This window comes from Oxyura jamaicensis, chromosome 19 (assembly GCF_011077185.1).
Source record: "Oxyura jamaicensis isolate SHBP4307 breed ruddy duck chromosome 19, BPBGC_Ojam_1.0, whole genome shotgun sequence".
Lineage (NCBI taxonomy): Eukaryota > Metazoa > Chordata > Aves > Anseriformes > Anatidae > Oxyura > Oxyura jamaicensis.
The window spans coordinates 4,116,107-4,139,135 of NC_048911.1; the positions used below are offsets into that span (position 1 = coordinate 4,116,107).

At 47.1% G+C, this 23,029-nt stretch overlaps 1 protein-coding gene across 8 annotated transcripts in view; it reads left to right on the top strand.

Moving 5' to 3' along the window:
• The window catches only part of COL26A1 (collagen type XXVI alpha 1 chain), a 176,463-nt gene that overhangs the window by 114,526 nt on the left and 38,908 nt on the right, over positions 1 to 23,029 (top strand). For 5 of the 8 annotated variants that reach the window (XM_035343212.1, XM_035343207.1, XM_035343205.1 and 2 more), the window contains exons 4-5: positions 632 to 673; positions 15,089 to 15,150. In XM_035343212.1, coding sequence (XP_035199103.1) covers positions 632 to 673; positions 15,089 to 15,150 — 104 coding nt within the window. Of the gene's footprint in view, positions 1 to 631; positions 674 to 14,576; positions 14,723 to 15,088; positions 15,151 to 23,029 lie in introns of those variants that run through there. The other 3 variants (XM_035343209.1, XM_035343211.1, XM_035343213.1) reach the window with 2 other exon arrangements.

Consider the following 23,029-nt stretch of genomic DNA (forward strand, 5'->3'; position numbering starts at 1 on the left):
CTGGACATTAGTCGATGCCTCTGTGCCTGCACTGCTGAAGCCCTTTCCCCTCCCGACTTGGTTCCTTCCCTTCTCCCTGCCACAAATCTGGTTTTTAGCGCCCACAGCAGCAGCTGGGAAGGTGCTGGGCTCTTCTCCCCATGGCTCAGCCAAAACGGCGGCTGCTGCTCTCCCTCCTTGAACCTGGGGCAGTTTTTCCCCAGAGCATGCAGTTCAGGCAGGAACTGCCATCCTCAAAACAAAACAAAAACCAAAACAAACCCCAAGGCCCTTGTGTGTCTGACCAGAACGGGTTGCTGCAGCCTGTTCCGTTCAGTAGGTTTTTCTGTGGTTGGATTTTTTGGAAGCATCGTTTCCAGCAGAGGCATGGGGCTCTTTTACAGGCTTATTTCAGCACTTCGAGAGCACGACTGTGTGTGTCTGTGCCTGCAAGTCTTGCTGTGGGTGGGAAGGGGGGGAAATGCTGGCAAGAACGCAAACGAGTCAAGCGGGGAGAGTGAAGGAGCTTTCATTCCTTACCAAATTTTGCTCTGCAAGCTGAGTAAACTTCTTCTTCTCTGCTGAACCGATGCTGCGCAGGGCGAGGGTTTGACACGTTCCCAGTGATAATTGCCTTGTCTCCCTCCTGCAGGTTCATCTGGCCGCCAGCACGGTTACTTTTACAACCAGGACCGTAAGTGGGCAGCTTGTACACGAGGGAAAAGCAGAGCCTAAGAGCACAGCGGGTGCACTGCTGGGCGGGGGGCTGTACAGCCAGGGATACCCTTTGCTTTTTGGGGAAGCATGGGGGTGGGGGGGGTGTCTGTGGGGCTCTGCCTGTTCTGTGCTTGCTTCCTTGCAATGAAAGCTCTCCACCCTGTTTTCACAGACCTCATCATGCTCCTTGTCCACCTTCGGTGGTGGTATGTTGAGAGGTGCCAAAAAGAGCGGGGTCAGCCTGGTGAGGTGATGCTGCAGACCTCTCAGAGGGGATATGGCCGTGACCTGGTTTGTAACTGCAGATTCTCCTGTAAGGAGACAGGCTCATCAGTCATCGGCAGCCTGCTATCTCCTCACATCCGAGTCTTTTAGTGACACTCACGCTGGTGCCTCTGAGCAGCCTCTCCTGAGAAAATTGAGATGGTTTTCAAGGCTGAAGGGGGCCAGCAACAAAGCATTGACTGTGTGCCTCCGAGCTGACAGGAAAAGTAGCTTAAAAGTGCTGTGGTGCACGTGTGAAAGTCCAACCGAGGTTTTAAACTCAACTGTCAATCTCCATTCATGGTTAATCAAAAAGCAGCAGGGATTGATGCGGGAGCCTTTGTACCTGATAGCCGTGTGCAGGTTCTGTGGGCAATGAAAATGGTGTCAGCTCAGGAGCAGCACATGTGCTGAGCAGACGAACCACTCCAACAAGGCTGGTTTTGTGAAAGCAGCAGTGTGGCAAGGGGAAAAAGAGCTCATGCTGATCTGCCCCTTTGCTCTCCTTACTGAACAGGCACTCAGCAGAAAAATGTGTCCCGTAGCCCTATAAGCGCCAATGAAGCCATAAATCAGGCCAAGCTTCTGTCCTGCTCCCACCTCTACTGGAGATGTACTTCCTGCTTTAACCATAGTTCCTCTCTCCTTGCATGCTCTGCTCATGGATGGTCCAGGACAGGCCTGATTCCTCGATAACCGTGGCTGTCCACACTAACTGGCTGCTTCTCCTGGGCCCAGCTGGAGTGGTGCTGGCCAGGTGGTGCAGGGACGGCAGCCTGGGAAGGCTGCACCTCCACACCTGCAGCGCTGCATCCCTGGGGTGGGACCCCGAGACTGAAGGTGCCCAACAGCCATTCCTTGCTGGCTGCGGATAGCTCTAGGTCCTTCCTTGGAATTCTTAGTTCTCATTGTATCAGGAAAAATTAAACATCTGAATAGAGAAGTCAGCCCCAGCCCTTCTGGGAGAGAAGGATCCTTCAGTTCTTGTCTCTGTCCTTGACCCTGTTCTCTTTCATAGTCTCCTCCATGGCTGAGGATGCTATTGCTTCTCCTCTCTGTTACTTGGGCCTGTCCAGCCCCATGAACTCACCTCTTATCACACAGACCCTCAAATTGATGCTCCCATGAGAAGGAACTAAACTTGCTCAAGGACGTGGGAAAAGTGTTGTGTCAGCAGGGTTTATATCTAAATCTTCAGAATTCCTTATTGTTGGTCCTGCTGCAGGAAAATCTTGTTTCTGGATAGTCTTTTGTAAGTGACTTTACTGCCAAGTCCTTACCTGCTGTGATCCCTTTTTGGCTTTTATCATCTCAGGCAGTGTGCTGCTATCATCTGTCCAATAGCACTTTTTACCCTATTTCATAACAAGCCCTGCAGAAGAGTTTATTACGTATTAAATAAGCCTGGAGATGACTGTGCACTATCCTGCTTCCCACAGCCCTGAGACATTTCAGTCTTCCCTGCCTGGAGATTCCCACCTCATTCTTTGCTTCATTGTCCCAAATGTGAGAGTTCACAGCTTGTTCGCCCAGCAGCAACAGGGGGTTGACCAGTAGCACGTCTCTCCTGCAGGATCCCAAAGGGACATTTCTAGAGCCTGGCAAAAATGAAACAAGCATCCAGGGGCCTGATGAACCCCCAGAGCCACCTCTGGCTGGCCCTGAGCTGGTGAAAGTCATCTGCAGTTTGATTGCAGTCAGTGAGGTGATGCTGACTTCTACCTGCCGAGAATTGCACCTTCTCTAGGTGTCCACTGATAAGCTAAAGAACCTTTCTGGTGTGTAGAATCCCCCGTAAGGTATCTTTGGCAGACCCTGGTTCAGGTGAAGGTCTTTAGCTTCTCTTCCCCTGCAGTTGTTGTCTGAGACTGCTGCTTCAGTTCCTTGGTGTCTCCACTTTGTGCTTTGATTTCTCCCTCGAGGCGGTCGTGTGCTTTTCCACATCTGCCCTGTTCTGTGGCCATATGAGGCACGAATGGCCCTGCCCCCTGCACATCTGGGACCCCGAAGGAGACTAGTTACTGAAATATTTAAAATGTGGCTCACCTCGTTGCTCTCTTCCAGGCAAAATCTAATTGACACTATTATTCTTCTGATAGCCTGACAATGGGGCTTGGAGGATATTGGCTGCGTTTTTGGAGGGATATATATATATATATATTTGTCTGTGCAAGAAACCCTCCTTATCAGCAATTTGGCCTAGGATTCCTCCAGACATCCTGTGTTTTAAGATGTTTCCTTCTATTGTTTTCTCGTAGTCATTTAGCCTCCTAATGATGCACTGAGTTTTTAGGCTGTGGGCTAAACACGTTGGGAGCACGGGCAGACAGCAAGGCAGGGACGTACTGCTCCTAGTGGGCCTGGGACTCACTCAGCGAGGTCTGGGGAGGGGGGAAGGCTGTTCTGAAAGGGACAATGAAATGTGCAGGACATGCTCCACAGCTTCCCTGGGCAGTGTAGGCTGTGTGGGGCACCACATCACATCAAGGCTTGCTCTTCTCCTTTCTAGAAGGAAACAAGCCAGATAAGTAGGGAACAGGTATACTGAGCACTGTAAAAGCAGCTCCTTCCAACTTCAACATTTATTAACTTTGATACAGGCAATACCAAGAGGGAATAATGGGGAGCTGCAAATTAGATCTGTTTTAAATTGCAGCAGAGATCTGGCTGCAGATGCTTTCCTGTCTTTTCAAACTAAAGCAATTGAAATTTTTCTAACCTAAGTGTCTGGGTTGCTTGGATTTTTAACGGTCTTTTTCTCCCCCTTGGTGATCTGCAGCCCCACACCTTGGGAGTGTCACTCCAGGCATCTTGCCCGCTGTCTTGGGCAAGGTGGGAAGGGAATGTGGTGTTACGCTTACACGCTGGAAGTGCTTCAGCAATGTGAGTTGCTGCTGTATTTCTAGGAGGTATAGGAAAGGCTGTCTGTTTTCTCTAACACTGTGACGTTCCTAGTAGGCTCATAAGCACTACAGCACGGAGAGATCTGCAGATGCTTCTGGCCACACTCAGACAATGTAAACCCTACCCGAGGTGGGTGTCTCTGCCTGGTGCTTCCCATTGGCTGTCTCCAAGCGTTCAGTCCATCAGAAACTGCACTTCCAGGGACTGAAGTGGAATTTAAACTATCTGAATATAGTCCTTTGTGTCAAATCAAATGATTTGTTAAAGCGAGGCCAGATTTGCAGGGAGAATCAATCTTTTTTATTAGATCAACTGATGTGGAAAAAGCAGACAAACTTTCAGGCATATTAACCCTTCTTCTGGTCTGCATTTGTGCTTCAGGAACAGAGGGATCTGTCTGCCAGGGGAGGCTGTGCTTTGGGATATGTGTTCAGACTGACTATTCAGCAACAACTTAGGTCTGAATGCAGACCTGGGTGGCATTTTTGGGCATGTCTGCATGCTTTATTTGGGGAAAAAGACTTTTGTCCCTGTGTGTTTGGACACTAGATGTTACCACACAACAAATAATAGGCTCTGCTCTGCAGCTGACTCATTGTGCAAGTCTGGGGCTAATTACTGAATCCCTCCGTGCCTCAATTTCCATCTGTAAAATGTCACAGATGCCCACCATTCATAAATCGCTTTCAGATTTCCAGATGAGGTGCTGTGTAAGTGTAGAATAGCGTTAGTTTATACATATTGTGCTAGAGTATAATATAAAACACATGCGACAGAAGAGCCTCACAGATGTGTCTCTTTCAACTGCAAAAGGCAGGGCCTTGGCTGATGATTTAGCACAGCACTAATTGGGCTAAAATAGGAGATTGCTCTTATTCTGATGCAATTGTCACCATTAAAGTCCTCATTTACCAACAGCTTTTGGAGATATCCCAGTTATTTCCTATTGAGGAGTGCTGTAGTGTCTTGGGTCTCAAAGCACAACAATTTATAGCAAATGCCGACGTTTTTATAGCGTACCCCACACTGGCTGTCCTCACACTTCTGGAAGGGGACTGCTCCATTGTTTATTTTGAATGTGCATCTTGCTTGTCCTGTAGCTGCACTTAGCACTTTTTTGCTGCCTAAAACCCTTTGGGCATTTCCTAATCTCAAAGCAGAGGCATTTGACCGAGTCATTTCCATTGCCATTACTGGCTGTTGCATACACAGGAATCCTCATTTATTGATAAGAAAGCCGTTCCCGTGGCTGTGAGCAAACGAGTGCCTGGCAGCTGTTCAAAGTTTAAAGGATTTGTGGCATGTGATGGTTTGGGTTCAAGCAATCAGCTTTGGTGAAGTGCTTGAGAGTGTCTTCCAGATACCTTTCATGGAGAAGGATAAACTTAACTAGTTAAGAGATTTGGTTTGTTTAAGTACCCTCGAGTTTCCTGATTATGCTGTTGGGGCTAAGCTCTTGGTGGCTGTGAAGTCTGGGAGCTCTTTTCAGTGTGGTATGATTACGCTTGTGTGAAACTGAGAAGTGCCAACATCAGCCCTGTTGCCAGAGGCATCGTGTGGCGGTGGGCACCAGTGACCATGCACTGAGCCTCCCAGTCCTCCAGCTGTGCAATTTTAAAGCCCTGGCCTGAGCTTATTTGCCAGTGTGTTGTTGCCTAGGAATAATTACCGATTCTGTTGTAAGAAGGTATGGGGCTGGAGCGGGATGAAGGTTCTCCGGAGATCTCCGATTCCTGCTTAGTGTATTGCAGACAAATTGCACCACTCCACATTTGTCCATTTTGGACTCGGAGGCTCTGGCTGTTCTCCCTGTTCCCCATCAGTGCTCAGGGAGGTTCAGAATTCATTGTCAAATCCTCCACAGCTGTAAGAGAAATGTAATATTGGGGCTGAGTGCATGGGGTGAATGGCGTGGGAGAGAAGGTTGGCTGACATGCAGCCTTACCCAGTGCTCGCCGTGTTCCGGGAGAGACCTCCCCTGATGCTGGGCTTTCATTCCTGGGTCTAAATGTGCCATTTAAGGCATTTATTTTTTTTTAGGAGAATTTCAAGGTGGGGTCAACTAGAGCCTCAAAATGAAGCTCTTCTAATTACCACTAGCACGATGTCTCGGAGGAGATGTGATGGTACTCGTTATTGTGTAGGTGTCATAAATGAGAGGCAGCACAAATGGTGAGGAAGGGCTTGGTTCCACCAGGAACTAATTGGGTCCCCAGTTGTGGGAAGCATTTGGTAAGTTTTGGGTTAAAAGAACAGGATGAAGGAGTTCTGGAAAACATTTTGATTCAGTACAGTATGATGGATATCTTCTGATTTCTTCATCCTAAAATTAGTTAGAAAAGTAGTCTGGTGCAGCTATTTTGAAGAGTTAAAAATCTGAAACTGAAAATGAAACATGCCTGGCTGACCCCAGCTGGATATTTCCTTTGCTAATTTTTCTTCATCCAGAAGTTAACACGGAAACAGAACCAAAAAAAAAAGCAATCCTTTGCACAGCCTTGTGCTAATCACTAATCTGATGCAACTGTTACCTTGTTCTTCCCGTTATGGGGACCAGATGATATCGGGGATTTGCTGGGTCTGCTTCTCCCTGGTGTCCCAGAAAGTGAAGTCACAGCTGTGGGGAGATGTGGAAGGGATTCCTCTTTCTGCTCAGATCTCTGAGGACGATAGCAGAGCTCAGAGGGATTTAGACAAAAGCTAGCAAAAGGTAATTAGCAGAATTAGGCAAAATAATGATCCTCAAGAGACTGAGCATCCTGTTGGACTGAATCCTGTTGCTGCAGCGCTGGGCAACAGGCGGAGTGCAGGCATGGCAGAATGGATGAAGCACGCTGCCTCGAGCCTGAAGCTGAAACGTTGATCTGGGAAATAGAGGCTTTGCAAAAGTGCCCCTGGGGCTGATAATAAGTAATAATCCGAGCGTGTTCTCCGTAGAAAGTGTGGGCAAACATGGAGTTTTGATTTTCAGGGAGAAAAGTTCTTCTGAATTCAGACCATTCTTTTCAGCAGCTTAAGCTATGCTTTCCTGATTGGTCTTTCAGCTAATTTTCGTCTTGGCTAAAGGAAGCCAGTGCTAATGTTCTCGATGAAGAAACACTAGTGTTTGACTGAGCATCCTAAATGTAACGTGTTTATGGGTTACAGGGCCTTTCTGCAGAGAGAAGGCATGTAACCTTAGAGGTGTCTTTAGTCCTTGCAGTCTGAAGTGTGATAAAACAAAGCAGGGGTAGAATTTGATGTCAGAAATCCAAACTGGCAATAAGATGCATATTTTTAACACAGGGGTTAGCCTTGGATGCAGTTTGCTAAAGAAACCTAGGTTGTCTGGCTCTAGAGTGTCTTTCTGAGAGACATAGTCCAGTTAACACACATTGTTTGGCTCGAGACTGTGAGAGATTCTCTGACCTGTGATACACAGGTGCAGAGCTGATATTACAGGAGTCCCTCCAGAGTTTATGGTGAGCCTTGATTCCTTTTGTCCTGTCTGCTTCCTTACCTCGTGTTACGTTATGCCGTATTTTGAGTGCGTTTTTCCCCTGATCACTTCTCCCAGCAGGGAAAAGCAGTCTCCTCTGGAAGGGATGTGAGACCATCTCACTTTGAGGTGAACTTTGAGTCGCAGTGTGGTTCCCATGCACGTCTGGGCTGGGGTCGGATGAGTTAGCCAGGCCCCATGAAGTATCACTCCCTGATCTGCAACACGCAGTGCCAGAGGAATGAGTCTGGTGTGATGACTGTTGGGATTGGACACTGTGTTTTGGCTGCAGTGGGGAGTCGAGCATCTACAGGAACGTTTTTTCATCTGGGATGAAGCCCCAGCCCTTAGGGGCTCAGGTGCACTTGGCTGCCTTGGTAGGAAGGCTTGTGGGATCCTTCCCTTTAGGTCAGGGGCACTCCCATGTAGTCACATCTTGCTGTGAGAGGTTTATCATGTTATTGATGCTACCTATGTGCCTGTTTTTTTGGCTTTTTATCTGCTTTGGTGAGTTTTACAGCCAGGCAGTGATGGCCAGAAGGGGAGCTGCCAGGAGGGAGGTTTGGTGTGGCACCAAGAAGCCCCGAGCACCACTCTGCCATCAGCATCATCTGGGAGTGCATCTTCTGCAGTTCACAGACACCAAGGCTTTAACAAACCCATGCTGGATAGGGAAAATTCCTCCTCGTCAGGGTCATTTCAGTCTTCAGGCTATATTAGTAAAATGTTCTTGGTGCTTCTAAAAATAATAAATAATACATTTCTAGCAAAACATGTTGCCCCAAAATCCAGCCTTTCCCAGATAAACTACCCTCTGACAGATAAAGATGGATTAAACACGGATCTTGCAGCTCATGGTTGCCTATGAATAAATGATCATGATCTAATTCCATATGCTAACAGAGCGCAGGCCTAACCAGCAAAATAGATCTTTGGCACTGTGAAAGAGCACAAATCCCCAGGCTGAGAGCAATTATGTATAAAATTAGTTAGTGGTGTGGGAGTGTGCATGTGTGAAATTTTAAATAAAACAATGTGAGTGATGTGAGCTGTTTAAGAATAGACCTGGGTGAATAATGGAGATTTTTGGGGTTTATTTGCCAAACCAAAAATTGGAAAGAAAAATGATTTGGGACAAACTGAAATGGAAATATTTAGGGTTTCTTTTTGATACAACATAATGACTAAAATATGGTTTTGGGTCAACCTAAATTATTTCATTTGACCCAAAGCGAACCAGTTAGTTTCACTAAGACTATTTAATCAGTTAATTTCATTTTTAATTTAGGTGAGTTTTGAAATAAATACCATTTTGAGACCAAAGACCAAAATATCACTAAGAAACTGAAAATCATTTAAAAAAATCTAGAGAAAGAATTGCAGAAGTTTTTTGAAAAGTACACCCCATTTTTTTCCACTTGAATCTATGTACCAGATTTTATCTGGGTTCTCAAATAGTGGTTGTTATTCCAAAAGTGCATTTTGTGGTAAACTTCCTTTTCACTCAGTTTTACTCCTATATTTATTTATTTATTTTTTATTAGAGCCTTCAACATCATAGAATTTCATGATAAAAGAAATATTTATTGCTATTTTGGGAACAAAAAAGTCCCTTTCCTGTTCAAGAAGGTAGAAGAAAGTAGACATGAAAATTAAGTATGAATATTTTTCAAGCAGTAAAAGATCAGATAGCAGTTCTCATAAGAAGGGAAATTTGAGCTGGTTTTTAAAGATAGCCAGTAAAGTTAAGGGTAAGGTTTATTAAAATAGATATATATATATATTAAATGGAGGGAGAGAGATCACAAATGGAGAAATTTTGGCAGTGATAAGGGTCTCCTGGTAGGGACAATGAATTATCCGTAATGATGCTAAAATTGCAGAAATATTCTATAGATGTTCTGTTTCATATTGATAGGCAGCCTAATAATTTACAATTTATGAGTGAAACTAAAGCTTTGCATCCTGTAAAATCCTGACGTGAAAACTGTGGGAGAGAACAAAACATCGTTATTTGGTCAATGAGATCATCTTTAAACTTCTCTGAGCCTCCTTGGCCTGAGGTTCGTTACCTGCGAAGTGCTTTAATTATGTGCAGGGCCCTGCTCAGCGGCAGTGCTGTGGGGCTGGTTGGTGCTGGTTCTGAACGCAGGGTCAGAGGAATTGTTTGTTGGAAGTGAGAGGCTCACGGCGTTGGGTAGCTATCGGCCCCAGAGAGGGGGTGAGAGGACAGACGGCCTTGATGTGAAATGATGGGAAGAGGAGGGACGTGCTGAGCTCAGCTTTAACCCATCGATTGCCTCAGCCAGATCCCAGCCACACTGCCATGTGAGACCCCAGCCACTGCGGCCCCTTCCCAACCACTGCCTTTGCCAAAAGGTATAAATTCACAACATACGCAACGAGTAAATACCATGGCAGTAAACAGAGAGATTGTCACAGCTGGGTCCTGTGGATCTTGTGTTAAACAAAACCCGGGATGCTTACCGTGGCAAGCAGGCCTTGCTCCAGCCTCGTGGGTCTGTTCTGCGAGCCGCATGGTGGCCAGGCCTGCGCCATCCTGTCAGGATCCCATCCCTCCCACAGCTCCCCCGACCTTTGATTCCCATTTTCTCTTCAGACCAGAGGCTACCGGGCCACGCGAGCGCTCCTCCTCCTCTCCACAGTTTCTGTCAGCCCGTTGCCTTTTGCTTGCTCCAGCTCCGTTACAGAGCTAAAGACATGACTGATACCAAACAAGTACAATTAATAAAGTCTATCTAGCCAACATCTGACTCTCATTAGAGGAAACGTGTTGAAAAAACAGATCCCAGGTTGGCTGTGATTTATGGCTTGGGCCTGCTATCCTTCACAAGCACTGGCGAAAGCTTTTGCAAAGGGCCAGAACATAAACTACTTAGGGAAACTCAGTATCCATGTAAAAAGGCTGGAAGGGTCAAAATCAGACAAATTAAAGAGGGGTGGAGATGCAAGCCCAGGCTGGCTGTCCCCCACCGAGGGCCACCTAGCTAGGCACAGGGGGTCTGTCTTCATATTTCTACTGTGGAATTTGACTTGAAATTTCTTCAGGTATCTATATATATATATATATATATATATTTGGCTAAGCTGTATGCATGTGTGTGGGAACAAGTAGATGGAAGGGGCAGTAGGGGCAGTGGTCCAGTGGTTTATCTTGAAGTGTCCAAGTACAACACCTCTGGTGGGTGTCTCATGCTGAGGCTGATAATGGAACTCAGCTGGCCTGAGCACGGTGACAATGCTGTTGTCACCTGAGTGAGTCACGTTGCTGCGTCACTGCTGGATCCTGGATGTCTTTGTCACTTCTCATTCCCTATCTGCTCACAGAGTTTACTGTAAAGTTAGCTGTGCTTTCTGCTCCCCTCAGGAGCTTTGAGCTTCATTCTTTTCTCCTTGCAAAGAAACAGTTGCCTGGATTAATTTAGCTGACTTTACTCATGCTCTTCCAGATTCGTTCAGAGAATATTGAACAACAGTATTTTCTCCAAACTGGACCTAATCAATTGGTGTGTTACAGATTTGTAGTGCAGTGTACTCCAAACCACCCCATTGCATTGCAGGGTTCGACTTTCTAGTAATGGCAAAATATGACCTTGAAAAAGCTGGCTGCAAAGGTTTTATTTGTTTAAACAAAGGCTTTGTGATTCCAGAATTCTCTCCCCTTTCATATGCTATAAACGACCTCCTCCGCCTCCTCTCTGAAATATGAATTTTGGAGTAATCTATCAAGAAAAAGAGAGACAGAGCCTTGATCCCTTGACTTCAGTTGAGCTGTGCAATTTATATCTACTGAGCATCTGGCTGTAGGGAAACCGAAAGCTCTTTTAATATTCTGCAGAGACTCTGGGTATACAAATGAGCGCGGGCTGTCAGGGCTGAGAAATGGGGCAGAGATGCCAAGAGGTTTCTTTGCTGTTTCGCAGAACGCTCTGACCTGCGGCCTCATGGTGAAAGTTGGCCTGATTTTTCTACTTGCTTCAGTGCCACTGTGATAATTATGCTGAAATCATTAGAGCCCTATTGGTATAAAGCTGTTATCATGCCTTTTTTGTTAATCTTGATTTGAGTGAGGGGCTGGAGGACTTGTGGGGCTTTCAGCCTTGAGCAGGCAAAATATGCAACTATTTAATCATGAAATTGTGTTCATGCTGCTGAGGCAAAGTGGGAATGCCAAGCCTAGCAAGGCACCTGAAGGAAGACATTCACTGTTGTCAGTCACTTGTCGTAGGAGCATGTCCAGAGCCTCGTGCCTGTTTGTGCAGTGCAGGAGGTGCCAGCTCTCAGCCTTTAATCGAAGGCTGATCAAATGCAGCAGCCTTTGGGTCAGAGTTAAGTGGGTCAACGCTGACACAGGGTATGTGACCTGCTATCTGCCAGCACGCCGAGTCTATCCCATCTCTGATATGTTACATCTTTCCTTTTCCTCCAGTTGTACTGCTTTACCCATGCAGCCAGAGAGGGGAACAGGAGGGCAGGAAGGCAGAGGTGTGCTAGGACAGGGACAGCAAGATGTTCTGGAGACAGACTGGGTGTCACACGGTACACTGGTACAGTCTTACACTTATTATCTCAATTATTTATCCTCCCTGCTGGAATATTTCTAAAACAAATCCTACCATGTGTTTTAAGGTTGGGCTTCATAGAGTGAAATCACAACTCCTTTCTCAGAGTTTAGTTGGAAAAATACAGATCTGCCAGCTAGGAATCTGGGGGAAATAAACTGTGGTTCTGTATAGCAACAAGTGATGGATTTCTGCAGATACGGATAGCGTCTGCTCTGGAGTTTCAGGTCAGAGAGCATGTGTATTTGCCCCAACGTTGTATTCATTGTCTGTGGAATAATGATGTGAGATTCTCAAGCTAGCTTTACTAAAGCAGAATGCTTTGACTTTGCAGTGCAAGCCCTTGGAACCCCCAGCCATCGGGATTAGAGAGTAAATATTTAAGTGCATAGTAGTAAGGGAAGATATTTGTTAGCTTGATTTGTCACCATCATCCTCAGGCCTTCTACAATGACAAATAATGACCCCCAGACCTTGAAGGAGGCTGGTCCCTGGTGTATTGTGAGCAAGCTTTGACTGTAGATTCTGTGTCAGAGGTGCCAAGCATTCATCTCACTCTTCATGTTTGTAAGCATTGTCCATCTGCTGGTTAGCTAGATAAATTACACAAGGATTTGTTGGCAGGACAGTTTTCCTCAGTGAGAAGATTTTTTGCACTAGGACTTCCTCTTACTGGATTAGTTAAATGTCTTTTGGGTCCAGGCTAAATACTTTGGGTGTGGATCCGGGTTTCCAGGTGCTTTGAGAAGAACAGGATCAGAGTTCTGTTATTTTGTTGATTTAAATCTAACATTTTGTCCAGCAAATGCACATAAGAGTACTGCTTGAGATGCTCTTCAACAGCAGAGGGGCTGCTGGACCGGTGTCCAGCAGAGATGATCAGAGCTCCCTCTCCTCAGAGTTGGCTGATTCGCTCCTGTGCAGAGGGGTAGTACAAGCCCTTTTTGTAAGCTGAACCCTCCAAATAGAGTTTAACGTATCAATTCACCTCAAAATCTGCCCCAGAGATGGTTTTCAGACAGTTCAAGTCAGTCTCTCTGAAACCTATGGGGGTTATTAGTATGTGCAAGCCAGCAGAAGGGAGACTAAGACTCCATATTTTATTTGCTCTGTAACACATCTGGTACGCCTTTTGGCTCTTGGGAGCTCTGGATTTATTCAGTCTTATCTTTCTATGGGGATGAGCAAGATCAAAAGCACGAAGCCATTTACAAACAGAACATAATTCCCCATTTTGCACACCACAAGCAGATGCGGACCAAACCAGCCTCGCCCGCTTCCTTCCCTGGGGACAACGCACCTGTGGCACTCGTGTATTCACAGGACAGTTCAGGTCAAAGATATGGACCCACAAGATCGATTGCAGAGAATAAAAATAAACAAATGCTGTTAGTCCGAAGATGGTCCGTGTCAGTCTTGACCTGTGAGGGGATCCCTTGTCTCAGTGTGCCCAAACCATCAGATGCTTTGTTTGCAAAAGGTGAGGCCCCACCAGATGGAGGCTGCGTGTCTACCTCCTTTGGGAAGGTGCACAGCTCCCCATGGGGATTTTCTGTGCCCCCAGAGGGTCAACGAGATAATTTCTTTGGAAGGTTTCTGCAGTGGGCGATTGGATGCCGTTAGTACTCAGACAATCTGCTTGGGCTGTAAATCACTGAAGGGGAACAGCCAAACTTCCCGGCCCTCTGAGCCACATATTAAAATCGTTGCGTGGCTAAGAGCCATCGGCGCATACCATGTGCTTCATAAACTGGAAAGTGTTTGTGGGTGAAGATTTGAGAGGTTCCTCAGGGGTCCTCGTGCAAAAGGGGACACTTGTTAGGGGTGAGAACTGAGTCCCAGGTGTCCTGCAGATGTTTGGTTAGGTCAAAGCCCACGTTCACCTGAACCCGTGTTCACCCTTTGCTCTCCGCAGGTAGGTACTGGGGTTACACAAGTCCCCCGTGCACCCTCAGCCTGAGCCACACCTGGATGGTTGGTTAGTGGCTCAAGAATTAGGGGTCAACCTCCCCAGCCCTATGGAAATACCAGGAGTAAATACTGCATCAGTGATCATCACTGCAAACTGGCCCTGGTCCTCAAGGAGCCCAGAAACGCACCCAGGGATTCTCCTCTGTGGGACATGAGCTGGTGGTGATGTGTCGCCTGAGTTTGTTCTCTGTAATACTTTATGCTGCGAGTCATTTTCCCTTTTTAAAAACCGTTGCACTTCAGCAGTTGTGATAGGTGAGCAGGCTAGGCTGGAATGCTTCTCTGATAGCTGGGAACAGCCCGTTCAACACGGCTGTGACGTGCTGGGAAAGTGCTTGTTGATTAAATCTCTGCTCAGGGCTATATCCTCCTTCACTCACTTTAAAACTGCTGAAATGAAAACAGAGGCAAAGCAGCAGGCCTCCTGTTTAGATAAGTGATGTCCTTTGTACCAAGCAATCATTTTAAACTGCACTCGGAGCCCATTAAGCTAACGTTTGTTCTCGGTAAGGCATCCTGTCAAGACCCCTTTGGTGCTTGCTGCCGATCTGTTGCTTCTATGCAGCAAAGTGAGATGGAAACCACTTCGTGCTGCAGGTCTGCTCTGCGTCAGCCCTGGGGTCACTTTTGTTTTTTCTCGCTGTTGCTGGGACTGAAGATTTGTTGTGGGAGTGGTTACAGGGCCTGGGGATGGAGCAGGGCTCCGCAGAGACGGGCATTCTGTGCATTCATTGCTCCTCGGCTTTGACCAGGACTGAGAGCAGGGGAGAGAAGAGCCCTGAGCTAAGTGGGAGCAGCGGCTGTGCAGCCCGGTGTCTGCGAGGTGGTACGTGCCACGCCAGCCTGTACCAGTGACAGACCATGTCTCTGCCGGTGACAACAATCGTACTGGTTAGCACCAGGAGAAGTCTTAAAACTAATTTTTCTTTGCCTGCCTTCTGCCTGTTGGGAATTTGATTTCACACTGCACCAGCAAATGTCCCCGAGCAACATCCATAACGTGGCTGTGGCTGCTTGCCTGCATAGTAGTGTTGAATGTTTATTCCACCCCCCGCCCCCAGTAATTGATTATCTTAAAGCATTTTTCTGGGTGCCTTGGATCAAAAAGGGACCAAGGCCCGCAGAGTGAAAGCCATGTATTAGAATGCGAAGTACACAGAGATTTTACATCATTCTGTTTTGTTCTTTCCAGAATGCATGAACTGCACGAGACTAGCAGATATGACCGAGAGGCTAAACACGCTTGAGGCCAAGGTAAGGATTTTATTGCCTTTATTCTTCTGTTTGGCAAAAATTTCCAAGCGTTGCCAGTGACAAAGATGAGGTGCAACCCTGGAGAGGAGGCGTCTGTCCATCTGCAAGACAAGCAGGGACAGCAGAGCTCAGCTGGTGTGACACCAAGCAGTGCACAAGGAGAGAGCTGCTCATCTCCATCGTTCAGCTCAGCTCTTGGGATTAATAAGCAGGGAGGCAGCTCGTGCTGTTTCCATTTGCTTTGCAGCAAGTGCTCCATGTGTCTGCCTCAAACGAGCCCAAAGGGAGGTGCTTGGGTGGTGCAGGACTTGAAGCTAACTTGAAGCAGTTACAGGCACTCAGCCCCGTCTGTACTGCTGGGGGCTGGTGAAAGATGGGTCTGTGTGAGCATTAATTCAGCTCCTCCTGAATAGTGCTCAGGTTTTGCTCCAGGAACAGTGGGCAGATGGAGCTGTGTGATAAATGTCTTGCTTTCAGCTCCTTGATACCACGGGGACATAAAGCAGTGATTCCCCTGGCTCGGGAAAGAAGCGGACTCCAGTTCTGGTCTTGCTCACTCCAATGCCTTGTGGAACCTTACCCATGTAGGGCACAAAACAGAGCAGTAAGGACATGCAGATTTTTCTAAAGGACAGTTGTTCAGCCTGCTCTTCAACTGCTGTCCATTCCTGTGTTTTTATCCCTCTTCTGAAGGATGGGAGGCTTTTGTGTGTGCTTCAGTGGAGAAAAATAGTAAGGGCAGACCTTCACATTGTGTTTTTTTATTTTTTATTTTTCCTGCAAATTGTTTTAATTTCTACCTACTGGGATTCAGATGACTTGTTCCAGTCTAGTAACAAAAAAGCTGAGTCGGTCCCCAGTGATCTGTGGTGTCCCTGGTCCAGCCCAGTCCTGGCTGTTAGATGCGGTGCTTTGGTTCCTTTAAGCAAGTGCTGCTCTTACTATTCATTAACGTGTGGCTATCAGTGACATAAAAGGATTTGGGGAGAAACCTTTGGTGGGGAGAGGTTGGATGTGTGGTGATTTTGAGGCCAATAAGATTCTGGTAATTTGGGAATTGTCTGAGCTGAAATGAAGTGAGCAATGTTGTCTGGAACTTCCTCAAAGCCCTCGCAGTTATATTTCACTTTGGGGAAAATGAAAGGGGAGGGGGGACGAAGATGTGGGGAATTCTGTATTGTTCGAGTGGAAACAACTGTTGTAGTGCAAAGGACAAAGATGAGCTGGGCTGTTTCTCGGAGCAGCGGGACCTGGCAGGTGGGTGTTCTTTGGCAGCAGGGAGCTGGAGGCGTTCAGAGAGGAGAGAGGGGCTGGTGACTGACCTCTGTGTGTAGTCTCGAGTCCAAGTAAGACATGGACCAGCCTCAGAGAGATGTAAATCAGCCCTCCCATGTCAGCCTGTAGCCAGCTCTACCTTCCTTCCCTTTCCAGGACTCCCTGGAAATTCATAACCGAATTTGACTCCCTGGAAATTCATAACCGAAGCCTTGTTCCGAAGTCCTGACATCAGAGCACCTGCGCTCTGCTGGCTTGTGCTGCTCAGCACTTGTGCCGGATAACAAAGCCTTAGAGGCAAAGGCCAGCCTCAGCCAGGGCCCTGGCAGGACTTGGCGGAGGAGGAGGCAGCTCCCACCTGCCCAAACCCCCTTGAGAAGTCTTCGACCCTGAGTGGAAGTGTCCCCAGGTCAGTGGGTTTGTTGTGCAGGTGTGCAGCTGGTTTAAAGCAGGTGATTTTAGGTTCTCGTCACCTAAAAGCAACCTGCTTTGTGATGTGGGCACCACCTGCCTGATGCCCGTGGTATTTGGGAAGTGCTTCCCGCTCGCCTTGTGTGTGGGAGCTCTAGTGAAGGCAGCAACGTGACCTGGGACACTTGTTGTGCCGCAACTGGCATTTGTCCCCTGACTGGCAACCTGGCGTGCTGGTCTCTAGGAAATGCTTTGGGTGTTGGCAGCCACCACGCTGCCACCTGCCCTGCATTCAGGAGGGAGCACCGAGCTGGCAGCTGACAAGCGCCGTGTCGGCAGCTGAAGGCTCTGCAGTCCTGCGAAGCCTTTAATGCGAGGAACAGCGAGGCAGATGTGTGCAAAGCCCAGTGCTGAGATGTGACCAGCTGGACCCCTGAAGGGCTTGGGCGCTGGCTTTGTCCCAGCCGTGGCCAAGCAAAGAGCACCTTAGAGTCCCAGAATCACAAAATACCCCAAATTGATCCCACAAGGATCATCGAGTCCAACTCCTTCTCCCTGCCTCCCTGAACACGGGAGTTTGGATAACTCACTCACAGATCGTGGAGTGACAGCCTCCTGCCAGAAGGACCGCTGGAATGCCAGGACAGGCTGTGGCCCTCCAAGTCTCCAGGCAGCTGGAAGGCTGCAGAATCCCAGACATGATCAGCTGGTGGAGCCTGAACTCAGCAGGCGAGGAGCACCTCAGTGGTGGTGCTCAGCTCCATCTTGGGCACAGCGTATCGTGTCCGTGTGTTTTAGTGCTGCAGCACTCTGCAGTCCCGGACACCTCGTAATGCTAAGCAAGTGCTGCTGCTAGGAGCTTGTCTGGCTTGCAGAAAGAGTGCTTCATGCTCTATTGTAGCCAGGCTAAATGCGAGCATTTGTGTGTGACACCTCATCCTCACAGAAGTTTAAAAAGTTACAGCTTGGAAAACTTGTGTGTCCGATGTGACCTTTCTCTAACTAATTATATTCACTTATTTCTTACCCAGTTCCAAAGGCAAGGAAAACTCCTTAGCTCTGGGGAGCTAATGAGGCAATTTGTGTTGTTGCTGTGATGGGTTTCCTTCGGATTTTACCGTGCTCCCAGAGAGACCCGAGCTGGGAGCAGAGCTCATCAAGGGGTTTACTTTTACGGAGGGCAATGAGTTGTCTGTATTGTGGTGTGCTAAAGATCGTGTGTCTGCTAGGAGAGTATATTCTGCAGCACAGCTAGCAAGGATGTTGTTCATCTTTGGGCTTCCACTTCGTCTGATAAGCTGTGGGTGCTGTGCAAAAATTGGTGGCATGTAGCAATTAAAAGCAGAGTGAAGCAACATGATGTGAGCACAGATGCTGTACACAGGAGAAAGGCGCTGGTTCACTCTTTCTTCCATGTTCAGTTTGATCTGCACAGCCACGGAGTGCCCTCAGTTGTAATGCAGTAAGTGCTAGCACCCTTGAGAAAGGTGCTTACATTCATGTCGTATTGCTGCTATTCCTGCTCTGGGTTTTGGAGATGCCTGTTTTGAAACAACTGATGCTCAATAATATCAGGACCTGAAGATGCCAGAGTGGAAGCCATATGAGCAGCCGAAGAGTATTTCTATGGTATGGAAGGTTCACATTCAAAGACATTTCCTTCTAACTCTTACATTTCCTAGGTGGGAACCAGCCAGTTCTGGAGCAGGATTTCCTTCCACAGCCTTCTTTCTCTCCTTACTTTTACAGCAAGGAAAGAGTACAAGTGGGAGAAGTAAACACGAAGATGGACTCTTGTTTTTTGCTGTATTTTTTATTTGTTTGTTTTTGGCCTGTTGGCCTGTTTGCACTTGTGTTGCAGTAAGTAGCAGGAAGTCCATGGTATCTGAATATTCCATCAGTGAAAGGGGCCACAGGATAGCCGTAGGGTAGCTGCCCCCTGGAAGCTTTCAGTTCCGAAGGGATGTAGAAATGTGTCGTACTGGGTATGAGAAAATACAGAGCTCCTTTGCTGTGCACGGGCTGCGGCTGGAATACCCTGTGTGGGAAACTTGGAGATAATCTCTGGGTTATTTATGACAATCCCAAATGGATGGGGAGTCTGCATTCCAGCGGTGTGAGGGGGGACTTGCGACTGCAGAGTGTAAATCAGAAAAGGTCACCCGCGAATAACTTTGCTGCTTTTGCTCTTGTGAATTTCAACCCGGAATTTAATAGATAGCAATATAACAGGAATTTGATGCTGCTTTAATAGAGCAGGCTAGGCACAAGTGAGAAACGATCTCTCCCTCACACCTCTGCAATGGAGAGAAAGCCAAGAGCCCTTCCCAGTGTGTGTGAGGATATGTAAAATGTGCGTTTGTCCTCCAGTGGCTGCGAAGGGCAAGTGTACGTGAAACAAGCTCAGCTGTGGAAGAAGAGGCTGCAAGTCTGTCATTTCTTCTTTCCCTCCTCCTCTTCTGCAGGCTACAGCAGCTGTCCCCATAAGAATGGGGGTGTAACGAGAACGGCTTTTGTCTTCCTTAATGCAAGGATGAGTTGGTTCATCCAACTTGAAAGGTCAGCATCCAAATGAGGTAATAAAAGGAACCCTCTGATTTTTGTTGGCATAGAAAGCGAGACGCAAGAAAACAGAATGAAGAAATGACTCATTAGGGACAGAGCAAGGTCCTCACGTGCCTTGTGCCCTCCTTAACACTGCTGTAGGTTGTCCTTGGGGCTGCATGAGATGTTGCTGCATAAAAGGAGGTGAAGGGAGATGAGTCTGGATCCTTTCACATCTCTCCCGTTTTGGGTTACCCAGTCATCATCCTGTGATGGAATTGGCCCACTCCATTTGCTTGATTCCAGTCCCGTTTTGGTGCCACAGGTTTGAAAGCTTGCTTGATGGTGCTGAGCTTGAAATCTACAGGCTCTGGGAATCTACGTCGGGGAAGATGGTTCTGAGGCTGGGATCAAGGGCGAGAAAGTGTTCAGGGAAGGATAAAAAATCCCTCCTCCCCGGTATGCCAAACCTTACTTCTCTCCCATGGCATCTTATTGAACATGATTTCAGCATCCCACAACCCACTTTCATTTCAAATACAAGGCTTCTCCTTATGCCAGCACAGTTTCTAAGTGGGAAGAGTGTATAGTCCTTTCTGGCCGTCCTGAGCCTGATGCTGCCCTCCTGTGACACAGGACAAAGCCCTGACAAATTGTGCTGAAATTCCGGAGAGCTGCAGCGCCTCTACCCACTGCGTGCAGTGCTAACAGGAGAGAAGGCAGCTGCCTACAGCTTTCTGCTCATTTTGCTCTCCACAAGCCCCAGTTTCTTTTAATAAACTGCACCATGGAGTTAGGGGCAGTGTGATATTAATCCCAACTTTTGGTTGGAGCTCGAGCGCAGCATTTGATCTGCGTTGATATAACCCAGCCTTATCTCCTGACACCGCTTTTGAGAAGATCGTGGCATTTCACTCACAGCTTTAAAGCAGGAGATAGCATTACATATCTAGTGTCTGATTGATTCATTGTGTGATTGATAAATGACATGCGTGTTTCCTGCATGAAAACAGTCCTTGTAATGTGATTCCCCGCGCAGGAATTTCTGAAAGGTTTTAAAGAAAATCTTTGTACTGTACACAGAGGTTTAATCGATCCGTTGCTATTTCTCTGGAATCACCCCATTTATGTAGCTCAGATTTCCACACAGCACCTTCACGACCCATGTCTTTTGATTACAAAGCACCATTACTTGGAATTTTTTGCTGTAATCATTGTATGAAATGATTTTATATCTGCCTGTTTCTCCAAGCAGCTGTCTGCGATGTTTTATGGGGTTTGCCTTTTCCTTCTCTGATAGACATGAAACAATCTCCTGCTGTAGTGCAGAAATATTTGGAAAACCGAAGATGTTTTAAGGTACAGTAACATAGCTGGGAGAAACTAGGAGCAAAACCTGAGTTGCTTGGCTGGGAGGCTGCTGCTGGTCCCAAAGAGTGGACAGTAACGCTCGCTTGGTATTTCAAGGACTTTCATGAATATTCCATGCTGTATATCTGATGGCCACTAGCAGTTATTTATTTTCCTTCTGTTCTCAACAGGAAGGTAGTTTAGTAAATCTCTGAGGTTTCCTGGTGACCCTGTGCAGAATCTGCTTTTCCAGTTCCAACACTGCATTGAATGGAAGGAGTATTTAGGCTAGTCAGCAGGTAGCTGTAGCAAGAGCAAACGTAAATCAATCCCTATAAAATGCTTAAATTAATTGGTGAGTTTCTGTAGGTCAGGTGCTGTCCTTAAGACTGAAACACATCTTCAAACTGATGTTTAAGAAGGCTCCCCTTGTGTGACGGTGAAACAAAATCTGGTGGGTAAACCAAACTTTGTATCAAAGGTCATCTCTGAGCGTCGCATCTATCTCCTTGGCATTTCTCTAGCAAGCAATCATCATGCTTCTGCCGAGGACGCTTGAGGCAGTTCAGATACTGGCCTTTCTCTGACTTGGGCATGCTTCCGTCTTCCAGAATGACAGTTAAAACCCTTTCATTCTCAAGTCTGGTAATTGTTGGATCTTATTTCTTATCACTGTTGGATTGAAGGAGAAATTGCTCCCCTAAGGCTGTTCCATGTGTTTGGCAAATGCTGTAAATCATTTGCCAGAACCACAAAAAGGCTTCAAAGACCTCCCTCTCCACCACCCCCTCCTGGAAAGTTTTTTTGTTACAGGTTTGGCATTTTTAATCAAACATGTTCGACATTTTCATAAAATAACTTTGAAAAATTCCATTGCCCTTTAACATGAAACTTAATTTGCCAAGGAAACCGTATGTCTGCGTTAGGAAATACTTTGAGTGTGTTTGCTGAGAATATTACGTTTGCAAGCTTTGTTTTTTAAGAGGAGAACTCTTGTGGACAAAAGTAGATATCAGCAAGGGGTGTGTAAGTGCTCGGATCCTTTGCTAACCCTGTTCCCAAAGGTGCAAGCTTCCACTCAGCTCTCAGTCAGGAATTCTGGTGGAGCTTCGTAAAGAAAATAGGATCGTAAGAGAAAAGTGGCTTGAAGTCTTTTTTTCTTCCTGCACTGAGGCAAACAAGGAAAGGACCAAACCTCTGACTTCTTCCAGTTGTGCTGCTCCCTTCTAGCAGCTTTTCACATGGAGTCCAGCACAGGAGGAGAGCGCAGGAAGCATCTCAGCCCGCTGGAGCTGGTCAATGCGAACGTCTCAGGCAGAGCCGAGGGCTTCTCACCTGACGAGAAGCAGAGAGCTGATCTCAAAGCCATTGCTGAGAACAGATGTTACTTTCTGGAGACTGACTTCATCTCAGGCTGGCCTGGCTCCACATCCGTAACACTGCTACATCCCCAGCAGGTGACAAGCAATAAATTGGGCAGAGAAGAATGATGTGATTTTGAGGGTGGAAGGTTATAGCTGCAGTTTATTTTTATCAGGTGTTTTAAAGTAATGGTGGGGAATCCGATTTCACTCTGAGCTCCTTTGTGTACTTCTCTCTGCAACGAGCTCTTAGCACGGCACTGGGAGGATTGCTGGATCCTTTCCACATCCACCTCCTTCCCCTGGCTCTCAGGCGTAGGGGTGCCAGTGATGGGCGGCCGCGCGGCCAGCAGCAGAGGTGAACCTCCAGGTGGTGGCAGCAGCAGAGAAGCTCCCGGGTGCCTCTGAGGGCAGGGACCTGGTGAGTGAGTGCCAGTCCTTGTCCCGCTGCAGCCTGAGAGGCAAAGCCTCAATGGTCTGATGGTCTGATGGACTTTGCCTTGGTTTCACCTGAACTAGTAGGTTAGCCCATGCTTTTGTGTTTCTCTGCTGTGATTCTCCCATAGGCAATACCTGCTGATGAAACAGTCACATTTTGCGTCCTCTTTTTTTGGAAGTCCTGTAGAATGGTACAAAGAAACCAAACACCTCTGCATAAAGCACGTGGGCTGCATCACCTATGGATTGGCAGAAGCCCTTGGTCCAAATTTCTGTCTTCAATGCAATAGCTGATGACATCAACCTTACCTTTTGGTCTACGCTGGGTTAGTCCAGTGACATCAGCTATTGCTCCCTACATAATTTATCAGTATCACGAGAACTCCTCCATGCGCTAATTATCTTGTCCCCTTTGGCTGTAGCCTCTAAGATGCTGTACAGATGAAGTCACCCAGATTCTCTCTGGGTACCCAATTCATCAGATTGTAGCGAACTCTTAC